The following is a 15,494-nucleotide window of genomic DNA, read 5'->3' on the forward strand; positions in this document are numbered from 1 at the left end:
CGACTTGAACAGAACAAATTGTGGGAGTGGCGTTATAGGTGTCATATTTTCATAGAAATTTGACATTAATGATCAAAGAGTAGTATAATATATTTTACAGTACATATGGTGCTACTTTACCGCACTAGTGCGAAACTACACGGTGTACGTACGTTACTATGTCGAACATTTAAAGGGCCATATGTACTGTAAAACGTTGTACGATACATGTGCGAATAGGTAATTCACAACTCGTGTCGATTTAAAGCCTCCCTTCGGTCGTGTCGTATTGCCACTCGTTTCGAATTTCCTATTTTTCGCACTTGTATCGTAATGTACTATTAAAGTATATATGATGCTACTTTACCGCACTCATGCGATAATTACCACATTACGTACCTATGTCGAAAATTTAAAGGGCCATATATACTGTAAAACGTTGTACGATACATGTGCGAATAGGTAATTCGCAACTCGTGTCGATTTAAAACACTCCCTTCGGTCATGTTTTAATTTATCGCCACTCGTTTCGAATTTTCTATTTTTCGTACTTATATCGTAATGTACTGTAAAGAAGCGATGCAGAGTTGGCTTGGTCCGACTTTAGGCTTTGTTATTTTACCATGACAAATGTCTCTTAAACTGTCAATTCATATGTTCAGGTTTGTCAACAATATACCACAATGAACACAAAGATAACAATTTTATTGACAACATGTCTACCGACATTAATATCAGTCTATAAAAATAAGAATTGCTTTCTTACTTGATCAAATTCTATGCACGTAACATACAATCGAATGTCAACTCCCGGCCGTAAAAATAAAAACAGATACCAAATCACTAACTAGATAAAACACAAACACAAATGACTGATGAATTTTAAACATCGAACTCCGAGACAAGCGGAGTATCGGTTATAATTTAATTGGTTATTACGAAAGTTTTCCAATCTGCATGAGAAATGCCGGCAGCGAGTTTTTGTACGGTTTAACTTATAAACCGGGCATGTACCATAGACAATAAAAGCGTCTTTATAATTGGAATTCACTCCGTTATGTTGCCGTTCCGAGTCTTTCTTCGATTGATTTAATGTATCTCGCGTTCCTTTTTCACATCGAGCGTATTTTAACCGGTGGATTCGAATGGGGATATTGACTTAATATAAGTTATTTCACGCCATACGAAATAAAGCAGTAAAAAAATATTGGAAAAACATAGAATTAATTTTTTGACACAATTTCTATTTAATAACTCGGAAAGAAATATAACGAGTATGTTACTTGACTATGACGTCACGCATGTGTGTTCAGTTCATTTTTTTTTAATAAATGGCTTTAGTCCAGTGGGACATTAAGAATACCACTGTACCATGTTAAATAAAATAAATAATAAATAGTGTCAGACCAAGATAAGTTAGCAACTATCCCAGACAGTTAAGTAACACTTGCACTGTCTGGTCTGACTCTATCCGGCGTTGACTCCAGAATGATTAAAAGCGTTGGATATTCATTCATCATTATCTGCACACTTTCACATTAGTTTATTGCATAATCAGCTATCAATATTATACTTTAACGACATTAATGAGCGAAAACAACGAAATTAATCATGAGGCGACATAACCAATATCGGTGTACACCGATTTATAACGACACCTTCCTTATACTGTGCCAATATGGTGCTCGACAAGAAGTCCGCACAACACGAATTCATAGTGGCTAATTGTTTTGACAGTTCAAAATAAGAACCTGATTTAACTTGTCATTCAAACACTATTATCTCGCGTTCCTTTTTCAAATCGCGCTGTATTTTATCACTCGAATGAATCGTTCGAAGTGTTTGTTTTTAAATTCGTAAAGAGGCAGTGGTGGAACGTGGAACAGTCGGGAAGCGGGTAATAAATCGTAGTGTTGCCCGCCTTATTCAACGAGATGAAATATTACTATCGTTACGGGACTTGAAAATTTTCACTATTTACGCTGGATGGTTTTCGTAAACAGAAGCGAGATGTTGAAATAATGTATGTGGAATAATTAATGAGTTTAACGTGCTGATATTCCAATTGTTCAGTTTTAAGAATAATTAAATATTTTATAACGTGCTTGCTTGAACAGACTGGCAAACCAATTTGCAATAGATATAATGAATCGTACGAAGAACGACTCTTCGCGTTTACATGTTTGAAAGCCGTATTTTTCTACTGACAAGATTGTAGTTACCAATGGAAGTAAACGTTTATTATTATATTTTTACAATGATTCTTAATTCATAAACGAAACGGTACATACAAATGTCATTTCTAAACTAAACAATTACACATAAAGATACGCTTAAAGGAAAACATTAAAATAAATTATTAAAATCACATAACTACAATACTAAAAAAGATTTAAAAAAAAAAAAAAACTGCAAATACAAATCCAAAATAAAGCAGTCAGTCAAAAATCCCACCTCGCGTCATCCCAGACGCAAAGGTGCCCAAAACGCTCGCCGCATTACCGCGTTGAATCTCAATGAACCTCTGCACCAAGAATGACCCGGAGCGGGGATCAAGGCCTCTATTTCGTAAACGGTTCCCAACCTCCTTGATAACCTCTCTAGTTACCAATTGGAATATACTAACATATATAAATTAAATGTCATCTATTATCAGGCTACTAAGGCCCATAGATACCTTACGAACACATACATAAATAATAAAATCCTAAAAAGCTAAAAAATATTTCGGCGACACAGTTTTCTGTTGTACATAGGTTAAAAATACCTTAATCGACACGTCCTATTCATCTATGTCTAGGGTAAAGACAAGTTGTATATCTAATAACATCAACGCAGGTATCACAAATTAGTTGTAATGTAACTTTTTACAGCCTAATACAGTTTACACTAAAATATTCAATTCTAACCGCAAACATACCAATCTCGTACGATACCGAATTCATTCAGATTGCCATCAAATCAATGGAAATAACATGTAATTGGAATAGAATTACTCTGAATTACAGACTAGGATTGCATAATGGCTTGAGGCCAATTCTGCTTCAAGAGAGGGCGTAAAGGTGTTCGGGTTCAGACTGCACCTGCATTACTGCAGGAGTATTGCAGAGCGACATTACTGCCGACTACATTACTGACCGTCGCCTTAATGCTAGAAATTAGAATGAAACAAAAGATATGGCGCGCCGTGTGATACTTGCGACGGAAAATATGACCGTCGACGAGGTTTTACATTTTTATCTTAATTACTCTGTTGCTCGTCAGATCCCTTGGCTATATTACTAGCTATTTTATACTAACATTATACAGGCCAACGATATACAACTGAAAACATTACCTTTTTAAAGATTTGGCTGGACTCTGTCCTTGTCTAATTTGCGTCTGGTTTTTACATGGTAACCCTTAATTAAAACGTAAAATTACATATGAAAACTAAAATTTTGCATCTTAACAATTTGATAACGTTTTGATCGTATTTCGGTACGACCTTCAGTCGTGTCATCAACCATCTCACGCGCACCAATAGGAAACAAATCCATTGTGTGAGGACCAATCAGCGTTATAGACCGTGTCATTCACAGAGACGCGTGCCTTGACCCGTAATGTTATATTATTAAAGGTTAGATTTGACAAATCTGCGCGTCATCGCGGATGCACACGCTGACTCAATGACCATATCAAATCTTTACTACAGAATCGGCCCCCGTGTCCACGACATTGCTTTCATGCGGGTCGTAGAATCCTATGGGCTTTTATGTCAATACGATTTGGCATGGATGAATAAACAAAAGACGTTTTTTGCATGCCAATTGATTCTGCTTAGAGCCTTGATTATACCATATTGAAGCTGATGGTCCCGGGTTCAAATCCTGGTAAGGGCATTTATTCGTGTGATGAGCATGGATATATTTGTTCCTGAATCATGGGTGTGTTCTATGTATTTAAGTATTTATAAATATTTATATATTATATATATCGTTGTCTAAGTACCCTCAACACAAGCCTTATTGAGCTTACTGTGGGACTTAGTCAATTTGTGTAATAATGTCCTATAATATTTATTTATTTATTTATATTCAATTTTGACAATACCCCTACCCTATATTTGACCCTACATAGATAGATAAGGCGCACAATTACACAATTTAGTGGTTGCCTTAAGATTGGCACTATCGATGTTCCACCGTAGCAGCACTCATGACCATAGTTGTACCTTACGCCTATTGCAATAAGGTTTAAGAAGAGTCAGTGAACAGTGTGAACGATTGTATGTTGTTTAATAGCTTTTCTCTTCAGTAATGGCTGAGCGATACGCCTTTCCCGTGTCGTCATTTTTCATGTCATCGGCCCATTTCGACTATATATGCCTTCACTTTTTCGCTCCGGATCTAATATCGCGACGCTTGATCGTTTATTTTTCTTTTCCATTTGTTCTTATGTTTATTTCTTTTGGAAATCGTACGTAACGTTAGACATGTTACAAATTAACCGAGTTAGGGGTCTTTGTGTGTGGTCTGAATACGATATTTATTTTATATTTTTTACCTTTCGGATGCATATTGTATACTTTTCTATTTTTACTTCCATAATCATACATGTTTTTTGACATTATTTAAATGAAGAAAAACTTATTTTCGTAGTTAACTTGGTAATATGAATTAAAATTCTCTCCTCTACCCTTCTTTTTATTTGTAACTCCTCTAGAGTTGCAAGCTACGGAGGTAAGCATACCATCATGCGGACCGTATTCTTGTTGGCCACCGAAATAGTATTAAAAAATGCATGTCGTTGAACTCATGTTCATGAAACGATCATTCGTTTAGAGCTGAAACTTTCATACAAAAAAAAACAAGTAAATAACATACCGACTTAGGCCCAAACTAAGCTAAGCTTTTACTATAGGTACTATGCGGCGATATATGTACATACTTATATAGATAAATGCATACTTAGATTCATATAACTCAGGAACAAATATTCAAACCAGGCATCTCCTACTCCTTAGGCAGGTTCACTACCGACTAGACTAGGATTTTAAATGCGTCGAACTCACTGTTCAGCTGATATCATCTACTGCAATGATATTTGTCATTTGATTTGAAATTTGACCACACATAATTTAGCGACAACATTGGCAAAATACACTTACAACTTTCATACCAACGGCACATGCTCACAAATTTCCCACAACGCAATATGTGCCACGTCCGAATTTGCAAGCGTTGGAAAAAAGCAACCGTCACGCTGTGTTCCATAATTTTCAAACTTTATAACATCTATCGCTTCCCGTATAAATCAGAGGCGAGATGTAAAATATTCGGTAAGGTGCCATTCGGAATTTGACTGCGTTTTGACTGTGTTTTTTGTGTTGTGTTTTTTTATAGTGTATCTGCCGCAGTATTGATATCAAAATTAATGTTGATGTTTAGATTTATGACATTAGCAGCAGCATTGCGGTCGGCAGCTATGTCGCGTCACAATACTGCAGTAACATTTATTATACTCCTTCGGTGGCAAAAAAGCATTCGCCTGATGGTAAGCAGTCTCCGTAGCCTGTAGACGCCTGCAACTCCAGAAGTGTTACATGCGCGTTGCCGAGCCTAACACTCCGCACCTTATCAACCTTAGCGCGCTGGAACGAACACTATGAGTAGGTCTAGTACTGTAGTGTTATTTGGCTGTGGTTTTCTGTAAGGTTGGTACTTGCCCAGTTGGGCTTTGCTCTAGATCTGGAATGACATCCGCTGTGCTGTCGCTTTGTGTCCCTACCACACAAAGCGAGATGACAGTCACAGAGCCAATACCTCTCGTTTGGACGTAGTTTAAGGACAATGCATAATGCTACAAGAAATTACAAATTAAATATTCTCTCTATAAGTCTGCAGCAATGTCTGGCCGCAATTGAAGCAGTAACACATTCAGTCTGGATCAGAATGTTACCTTTATTCCATAAGCCGTTGCAAAATAAAAGACAGTGGTCAGTTCAGTAGACGGCAGATTTATACGCGAATATATCATACGTATCAGGGTTGCCGCGACGGTATTTATGCCGTAGAAGCGGAATTTTGGGGTAAGAATATGTGCATTTGAAGATGAGACTTTTGTGTTAAATAGTAGTAGTTGGATATCAGACCTGCTGGCATGAGTTGCGTTTTCGCGACTCCATACATCTTGCGCGACTTCAAGTATGATCTCGTGTCCGAGAACGCAACTCATGCTAGACCAGCGGTTCCTAACCTAATTTCACGGGGGTAATAAGCTTAATTAAAGATAACAAAGATTAGACCTATAAGAAAGACTATTGATGATTATTGGGAGGAGGGATAAAATCAGGATCCCTAGTTAGTCTAAAGGTGACAGTCCATTTCTGACCGCAGCTGCACTACTGCTCCGACATTACTGCAGCTGCCTGATCGTGTCGGTGTTATTGTCAATTTCCATAGTAAAATCAATGACGGTACCGACTGCACGTAATATGGTAATTTTAACATATTTCCGACCGCAGCTGCACTACTGCTCCGACATTACTGCAGCGGCCTCAATACGTCAGTGTTATTGTCAAATTCCATAGTAAAATGATGACAAGACCGACTGCACGTAGCATGGTGATTTTTAGTGTTTGGTGTACATACGACCGCAACTGCAAACCGCACGTCAAATCTTTACAGAAATGTCTTTGGTCACAGATATTAGTAGCTCTAAGCAAAGAGGATATAACCACTACAATATAAGGAGTTTATTACACCCGTGGATAAACAACCCCGATAGTTTCTGTGTTTCGCGGTAGTTCCTCTGTATCTTGGCGTTGCTCTTATTGTTTTTGTTTAATGTTTCCTGATAAATTCATTAAATAAACAGTTCTTTCCTTTTTTCGTAGTTTTCCGAGAACAGCTATAAGCTCGAAAGGGCAAGAACGATAGAGAGCCAAATATACGATTTTCAAATTAAGATTTTCATGGTAGGCAATAAGTAGATAGTAGCTATTATATGTATGTATGTATATATAAATTATTTACAAACTAATAATAGTGAAAAAACTGGAAAACTAGTTCGCCTTTGTATTAATGATGAGTGTTTTTTTCCTGTTTTGTGTTCGTTTTTGTACAATAAAAAGTTTTACTACTACTACTACTACTAAATTACAGGACGCACTTATGTGTTAGAATAAGATCGATGTAGGTATGTTCACCATTATCGTACAATCATGTACACATAGCATTAAAATGTGACAACATAATATTTCTATGATGATTCTAAATACTGAACGGAGTGGTCGTATGCAATTTCCTCTCTCTTTCCTCTTTCTCTCTTTTTCCAAATTATGACTGAGAAAATGTTTCGAATGAAATAGCTTACTCTGTATCCTCTGTATTTGTGTTAGGATACTACGAAACCACAGTAGATTACATTTTTTAGTGGCAACAATGGTCGCGCACTGTGCGGCTTAAGAGGAATTTCCTCCCGTGGGCGCTCCGGCTTTAGTATGAGCTCCCTGCCGAGGTTTTTCTGAAGGTCTACAGTAGGGGTTCTTGAAAAAAGAAGTGTACAGGTTTTTAAAGGGTCGGCAACGCGCATGTATCACTTCTGGAGTTGGAGGCGTGCTTAGGAGTTTCAGTGACGCTTATATTTAACAGGATTAATTACTGAATTCTCGCTGACAGTACCGTGGCACAGTGAATTTGGCGTGATAAAATGTGAAAGTGTCGTAATATCATATTATATACACCGTGGGTTGGTAAAATCCGACAGATCTTAACCACGCATTCCTGAGGATCAAAAAATCTTTAGTAAAATTCGGAAAAAAAATGTTCTGTTTTTTTTTTAGCCGATTTAAAAGCCATTTTCTGCACACAGCACGTTATTTCTTTCTACATCTTGGCGAAAAAAAAAACATTACAACGAAGAAGTAAAGTTTTCTTAATTCATCTATAGATCAAAATTGCGAGTGTTCTTTTTAGTTGAGTAATGTTTGTCAGAAGGTATGACTAAACCAAGTCACATAGAGGCAGCGCCGCAGCGAAAAAGGCGTTTTTCACAAAGTTATAGCAGAAACATATTTTCGCAAGAATTGCCATTATCTCTGAAAGAAGACCGATTACAGAAAATTTGTATGATATTTTAGCCTCTAAATGCGATTAAGAATACAACTTTAAAACTATCAGGTTTTACCAGCCCACGGTGTATAACATCGTGACACTTTCTCACTTTGTCATTTCAAAGCCATTTCTGAGATAAAAGAAGCAATAATTCAGTTGTATTACCTAGAAATACAAAAGGCAAAGTTGTTGTTTAACACCTCATGGTAGCATATGGATACTCAAACGTAAGAAAAATTACAAAATTGAACCACAAGAGAAGCGACAGCGGTTTTAAAATAAAATTATATTGACAGTCGCGGGGACTTCAAGGCATGAGGGTTAAACAAACTTTGCTACAGAGCGCAACACGAATTTATTTTATCACACCATCACAAGGAAAATATTTATTATTCCAATTAATTTATTAAATATTCTTTCTATCAGCCCCTTGGCTAACGTAAATAGCTTTCTTCATAAAGGATTTCTTGTCTCGCCCATCAAGTTTTATATGGTCTAGTCATAACTGTATCTGCCACGACCACGAGTGCCGTCGCCCATGGACACCTGCAACACAAGAGCGATTATAAGATTTAAATTTGTGCTTTAGTTTGAAATAGGAAACTGGACAATATTAAGTGTAAATTGCGTAATTATAGCTCTTACAAATCAAATTTATTCGTTTATTCTTTACTTTTAGGTAACTAATGAAAGATTGTTTTAATATGAAAACTCAGAAAGATAAATCTGTAATATTTTGCTAACACTGAACGACTGCATTGGAGAATTTATTTTGTCGCATCGCCATCTCCGAAACCCACGAATCCCTTTGCAAAAATAAAGTAAACCCGGGATAAAAGAGCCTACCTAGCTTTTTGAGGGGACGTTTATCGCAGACTTCTACATCCAGGCGGTACTAGGCCACCAAAAACGTGCAGACACCACCGGCTGGATTTGGCTGCATCACGTGATGCAAGTGGATCAAGTGCGCTTACCGTATCCATCACGAGCAACATGAGTCCCGCTCTCGTCGGGTTGCTGTGTGTGCGGTGGTCACGCATTTAGTCAAGAGGATGGGGAAGATAATTTCAAAATGTTAACTTACCTTAAGTGAAGAAATATTTCTCCTCTGCATTAATTTAATTCGAGTAATTTGGTTGTATTTCTTCAATTTGAAGTTAAATTGTTATTCATTTAATCGGCAAACAAACGATCACCAACAATATCTGGTTTTTTAAAAATATTGCGTAGCTGCCTTCGACTGAATGTGACTTTTGTAGAAAGGCAAACTGTTTTTCGTTTTCGTGTACCATGTAGCATTATCGTCACTTTTTTTTTTTTTATACTACGTCGGTGGCAAACAAGCATACGGCCCGCCTGATGGTAAGCAGTCTCCGTAGCCTATGTACGCCTGCAACTCCAGAGGAGTTACATACGCGTTGCCGACCCTAAACCCGCCCTCCCTCGATGAGCTCTGGCAACCTTAATCACCGGCAGGAACACAACACTATGAGTAGGGTCTAGTGTTATTTGGCTGCGGTTTTCTGTAAGGTGGAGGTACTTCCCCAGTTGGGCTCTGCTCTAGATCTGGAATGACATCCACTGGCTGTGCCCTACCACACAAAGTCAGATGACATTCACAATGCCCATACCTCTCTTTTGGACGTAGTTTAAGGACGTACCCGGGTCCAAACTTCCACTCCACTCCACTCCACTTACTTCTTCTCGTAAAAAATATAAATAAGTAAATTAGTAATTTTATTTATACGTCTGACAGTGACATTATTCACAATCATTATTGACAATCAACTGACGAACGCTGCCGCGACTGCACGCCGCAAACAGCAGCAGTCGGCCGCTGCAGTAATGTCGCACCAGTAATGTCGCAACGGTAGTGCAGCTGCAGTTGGAAATGGACTGTCACCTTTAGGGGTGACAGTACTGAAAAGGTTACAAACCACAGTGCTAGACGGTCAGAATGGATTTAGTTGTTAATTTATAATTCAACGTTAGGGATCTACGACAGACAGCATTGAACTATGAAATTTCTCAAATTCAAATTGTTGAAAATGTTTTAACGGTGATAAACGGTCCGACGAAACTGGTTATTGGAGTTTCCTAAAAAAAAATCCACTTTCATTAATTTTGTATTTTTTCATGAATTTTGTATTTTTTCTACTCAGAATCACGAGCTCTTTCGATCCCAATGGAAGTTTTTTTTCCTATTGTGTTTCCACATGTACTTTGTATGGCGGTAACAGAATTTTGGGACACATGTTTTCTTCTATAAGGACGGAAAACTGCTCGGGATCCTGACTAGAAATGACACAAAAGTGGCAAAAAAGGTCACATAAAAAGTGGCAAAAAAAGTAACGCTCATTAATCTCCATAACTAACGATCTCGTTGAAAATAGTACATTACGATACAAGTGCGAAAAATAGGAAATTCGAAACGAGTGGCGATAAATTAAAACACGACCGAAGGGAGTGTTTTAAATCGACACGAGTTGTGAATTACCTATTCGCACATGTATCGTACAACGTTTTACAGTACATATGGCCCTTTAAATGTTCGACACAGTAACGTAATATGCTACTTCTCGCACTAGTGCTATAAAGTAGCCCCATATGTACTGTAAATTGCATTTTTAATTCCAATTCTTGTTTTGGCTTGTTTACAACAAGTTTCATATACGTCTTAACTATGTAGATATATCATCCATCTTATGTATGTACATCATGATGTAGGTGCCTTAAAAGCTTCACAAGGCCACAAAGAATTTACGCTTCGCCAAAATCATTTGGAGGTCTGATCGGTGAAGACGTCTTTCTTTGGTCTCGCTCACTCTCATTCCCATCACGCTATCTATCCCGCTTAGTCCCATCGGACGTATTATTTTGTCTCAATATAGGGCATAGACAGAACTGACAGTCCTCCACAAGGGACGATGGCCGATGGGTTTTATGCGCTACGGGGTCTCCGTAACGATGGAGATGGCTATCTGTTATCGATATTGCCGTCCCTTTCTGGCCAATAGTCATTTAGAGCTAGGTCCCTTTTCTTTGTGGCAATACTTAGGGGTGATCGAGATCGTAAATTAATAAAACAAGTAAGCTATTAAAAACAAAAATATTGCATATTCATATGCTGAAAACATCGTGGTATTATTTCTAACTCTCTTTAAAATATTTGAATACATACGAGTAATAATGTATTATCTGGTCAAGTGTGAATGATTTAATAAATAATGTAATGTTTTGAAAAAAAAATGATTCATTTTCACTGTATACTTTTTGATCCACGTTGGGCGCTGTTTTAGCCGATAGGTATAAGTCACTTTCACAAATCAGGTTGCTTTCAGTAATAAAAAAGACGTTTTGTTGTATTTATATTCCAAAAGCTAATATATATCTCCCTTGTTCCAGAGTCTAGAAGAACGGGAAAAAAGGCACGCGTCACACAGAGAGCAGCTCGCGCGCGAGCAGCGCTACCTGCGGCGGCGGCTCGCGCAGCTGCGTGCCTCGCCCTCAGCTCGGCTGTCAGAGTCGCTCACGCACACGCGCGCGGATTCGTGCTCGTCGCTAGAAAGCTCGTCCGGTGTGTCCACGGCCGAGCGGTCACCTTCTAGTGTCTCAGAGAGCGGTAAGTCCCTTATAGTGTTCACACAGCGTGCCTCGCCCTCAGCTGTCAGAGTCGCTCACGCACAGGCGCGCGGACTCTTGCGCGTCGCTAGAAAGCACGTCCGGTGTGTCCACGGCCGAGCGGTCACCTTCTAGTGTCTCAGAGAGCGGTAAGTCCCTTATAGTGTTCACACAGCGTGCCTCGCCCTCAGCTGTCAGAGTCGCTCACGCACAGGCGCGCGGACTCTTGCGCGTCGCTAGAAAGCTCGTCCGGTGTGTCCACGGCCGAGCGGTCACCTTCTAGTGTCTCGGAGAGCGGTAAGTTGTTTTTTTAGACTTGTCAGATGATATAAGTAGATGGGTGATATTTTTATGTAGTGTCATGGTTTATAGACGTAAATCCTGGAACTGAAATGATTTCCACACTTAAGGCACGTATAATGAGGGTTTGTGTAGGTGGAATCCCCTACGTGGTTGTACCTTTGTGACTCAATATCGTTCGTTTGTAATACAATCGTTTGTTTTGCTATTTCTTATATTCTATATAAGTAGAGGGCGCTGTTATTTCAATAATATAAAACATGGTTTTGTATAAACGTATGTCGGCGGCCGATCGTAAGATCAGGTAGATCGTAATTTTCCTGTGTAATGTTTTGACGATAGTCACATTAATCCAATATATTGGTAGGTTCGTTAGGTTGCTTCAGATGCCTGAAGGGCAAGCTGTCCAGAAATAGGAGCGCCGCGTCGACTCAGGGAACTGGAAAAAGATTTACACGTTTCACGACATTCCTAGGAAAATCCCGATCTACCTGATCTTACGATCGGCCACCGACATCCACATTACCAAAACTATGCCCCTGTCAACACCGCTAAACTGTTCAGAAAGCGATTATCTGGCGTTAGCGGCGAATCACGTCGTTTGGCGTTTATGTAAATGCAACAACATTAGCCATTATTGCCCGGCGCAGACGGATGCAGCCCGATTTCTACATGATATACGAGTTCTTCTTCATGTTAGAAATATGGTTTTGGTACAAACTTTTATCGCTGACTGTACCTACTTCTCTTACCACAGGTAACTACTTACATACTTATGCCAATTTTCAGTTCAAACGGAACTCGGGAAGTGGGTCAAATTTAACTTGCAAGATTTGACCCGTACAATAATAGTTACATACTTAGATAGATACATTGCAAGTTAAATAATAGCTTGCAAAAAGCTAGCCTCCATTTAGCTTTGTTTCTAATTGAATAGAAGTTTTTAGATACATAAGGTATACATTGCACAACACATTTGCCACTAAACCAAATGTATGATCGCAGTAACCACTAATCAATGTGAGAACAGGTCCCAATGTGGCAACAGGTCCCAGCCACACTTGTCCCTATGCCACACTTACCTGTGTTAACCTTAGTTACTTCTAATCCAATTTTTAGACCCCCAAATTTTAAGGTTCTATCGTCAACGGCTTAGGCTGTGTGTTGTTCGTAAGAATATCTATATGTATTTGATTTTTAATTACATTTAGAGGTGTGTAGAATAATAATATTTTACACCACACCAACTGATAAAGGCCCTCTTGATTGTTCAAAAACAAATGAGAAAGTTCCATTTTATCCACATGTGGGGCAAAGTAATCAGATGCAAATTTTGAGTTGTTTCCTTATATGATTATTTTTTTATTGCGTTCATTTGGATTTGATTTCATTTGAATTTTTTGGTATTTCATAGTTAGTAGTTTTCTCGTGTTGGTGTGGTGAAAATTTTTGTCTTTCTTTCACTCGGAGGCAAAGTTTGTTTAATCCTCGTGCATTGAAACCCTCGCAACGTTCAAGATACCACTTCTCGAACCACTCGTTACGCTCGTGGTTCAATTTTGGAATCTTTCGCTTGCTCGGGTATCAAATATTAGCACGAGCGGTTAATAACAACTTTGCCCCCTTGTAAAACAAATAACTATTCAAGCAGTTTTTGAGTAGACAATTGATAATTCCGATATTGGCACAAAAATCATGATCATAAAAACTCTGTGATGAAACAACGCAACCTAGCGATAAAAGGTTGTACCAAAAATGATTTTTTGCCAAAAACTTATTTTATTAGACCTTATTTCAAAGCAGTAAGGTTCTAAAATGTTTACTTTAGACAAAGTACAAACTTTAACCAAAGAGCTTTGTACGACGGACCACAACGGCCCGGCCTATATTGTTACCTTTTATTTATGCATTAACTTTACCAATTTAACTGTCCAAGACGCACTCATAAATCCTTTGGGCATTGTTGAAAAAAATCGTCTTTATCACAGCGATATTGGGGTGATATTAGTGTATATTGTTATGTAAATAGGGCGTTTAGAGTGTAAATAGTGGGAGATTAGACGAGTCATTGAGCCGCTTTATGTGGCGCTGCGGTCATTACGGACCGCTTGCCTCTTGTTTAAATTAGAATATATTAAGGATATATTTCTATTTTTATTGCTAATAAAACGTTGGCAGATTAAGAATGAGAGAGCTTCAACTATTTGTTCTTTGATAATAATTTCCTGTAAGATTTTAAGTACCTACATAGGAATTTTGTTCAAAAGGAAATCAATCAAATTACCGCGTAGGACGTTATATCATAAGTATAAACTGTCCAATTTCTAAGGTTAAGTTCGCCATGCATTTACTTTGGCGTACTTGGTCTTAGAAAAACGGACAGACAATAAGTAAATACAATACAAATACACTTTATTGGAGACCAGAATACGGAAAACGATACAAGGATACGGCAAATTAAGAAGAGGTAAACAACAGCCGGTTCCATCGCGTAAAAGCGATCTCCTCCAGACAACATTTTGCTAGCGGAAATTAATAAATTTATGTCATGTCCGATAACGTTACTCGTAAAACCAATATCTTGTTGCAACGGATAATTTTAATACAACTTATTTAAAATCTTACGTTTCTAGGTAATAACTTTCTGTACCCCTAGTGTAAATTTATTCGATAGCGAAACGTGACGTACACGTTTGCGTTAAGTCTCAGTATGGGATTTTGAGCTGCCAAAACGTCCCGCTTGGCGCGCTGTTTCTAACTCCCATACAAAATGAGGCTTAACGCAAACGCGTACGTCACGTCACGCTATCGAATACATTTACACTAGGGGTTCTGAACAGGCTATAGAATATAGAGTGAAACCAAATGCCACGGGTGTATATAGTATTCAAAACTATCACTGAATGTCGTGTCGTGGAAGCTATTACCTAGAAAAAAAAATTGTATTACAGATATACCCATTGGCGGTTTAAGACCAGTCTCTTATGGTATGTTTTAAGACAGACTTTGCTGAAGTTTACAATCATGTAAAGTATAAAAAACTATAAAAATAAAGCGCCCGTTAATTTTATTAACACACTTCCAGCGATCCACTAGGCCGGTTTTCTATTCGTGGTTAACTACATACGGTTTTTCCCGTGTTATCGGCTACCCTCGTGGCGCGTAGCTCACACTGGTAAAGTTTTGATTCCCGTACTCAAGGGGTGACTTTACTACCTACGCACACCGCCCGCCTTTATCTAAAACATTTTATATTCAAATACCCACACTTTTTTTTTGTATTATAAGATCCACTCTTTTCTAAAAAAACCTGATAATCTATCCGTCTTATTATCTGGTCTGCATGCAGATAGTCTCATAAACATAAGCATTTGCATCAAAACATCCTCTTCTGGTTTATACAGTGTAGGCAGTGCCCAGGGACTCGGGGTCATGACCCCAACCCTTTTCTGACTCGGTAAATGATGGCGATTCCTTGAATATTGAGCTTTTCGGATA

The 15,494-nt window shown here is 38.3% G+C and overlaps 1 protein-coding gene across 2 annotated transcripts in view; it reads left to right on the forward strand.

The window, feature by feature from the left end:
* The window catches only part of LOC133522643 (max dimerization protein 1-like), a 528,219-nt gene that overhangs the window by 475,853 nt on the left and 36,872 nt on the right, over nucleotides 1-15,494 (forward strand). For both annotated transcript variants that reach the window (XM_061858026.1, XM_061858025.1), the window contains exon 5: nucleotides 11,481-11,697. In XM_061858026.1, coding sequence (XP_061714010.1) covers nucleotides 11,481-11,697 — 217 coding nt within the window. The remainder of the gene's footprint in view (nucleotides 1-11,480; nucleotides 11,698-15,494) is intronic.

The sequence above is a fragment of the Cydia pomonella genome, chromosome 11, assembly GCF_033807575.1.
Source record: "Cydia pomonella isolate Wapato2018A chromosome 11, ilCydPomo1, whole genome shotgun sequence".
Taxonomy (NCBI): domain Eukaryota; kingdom Metazoa; phylum Arthropoda; class Insecta; order Lepidoptera; family Tortricidae; genus Cydia; species Cydia pomonella.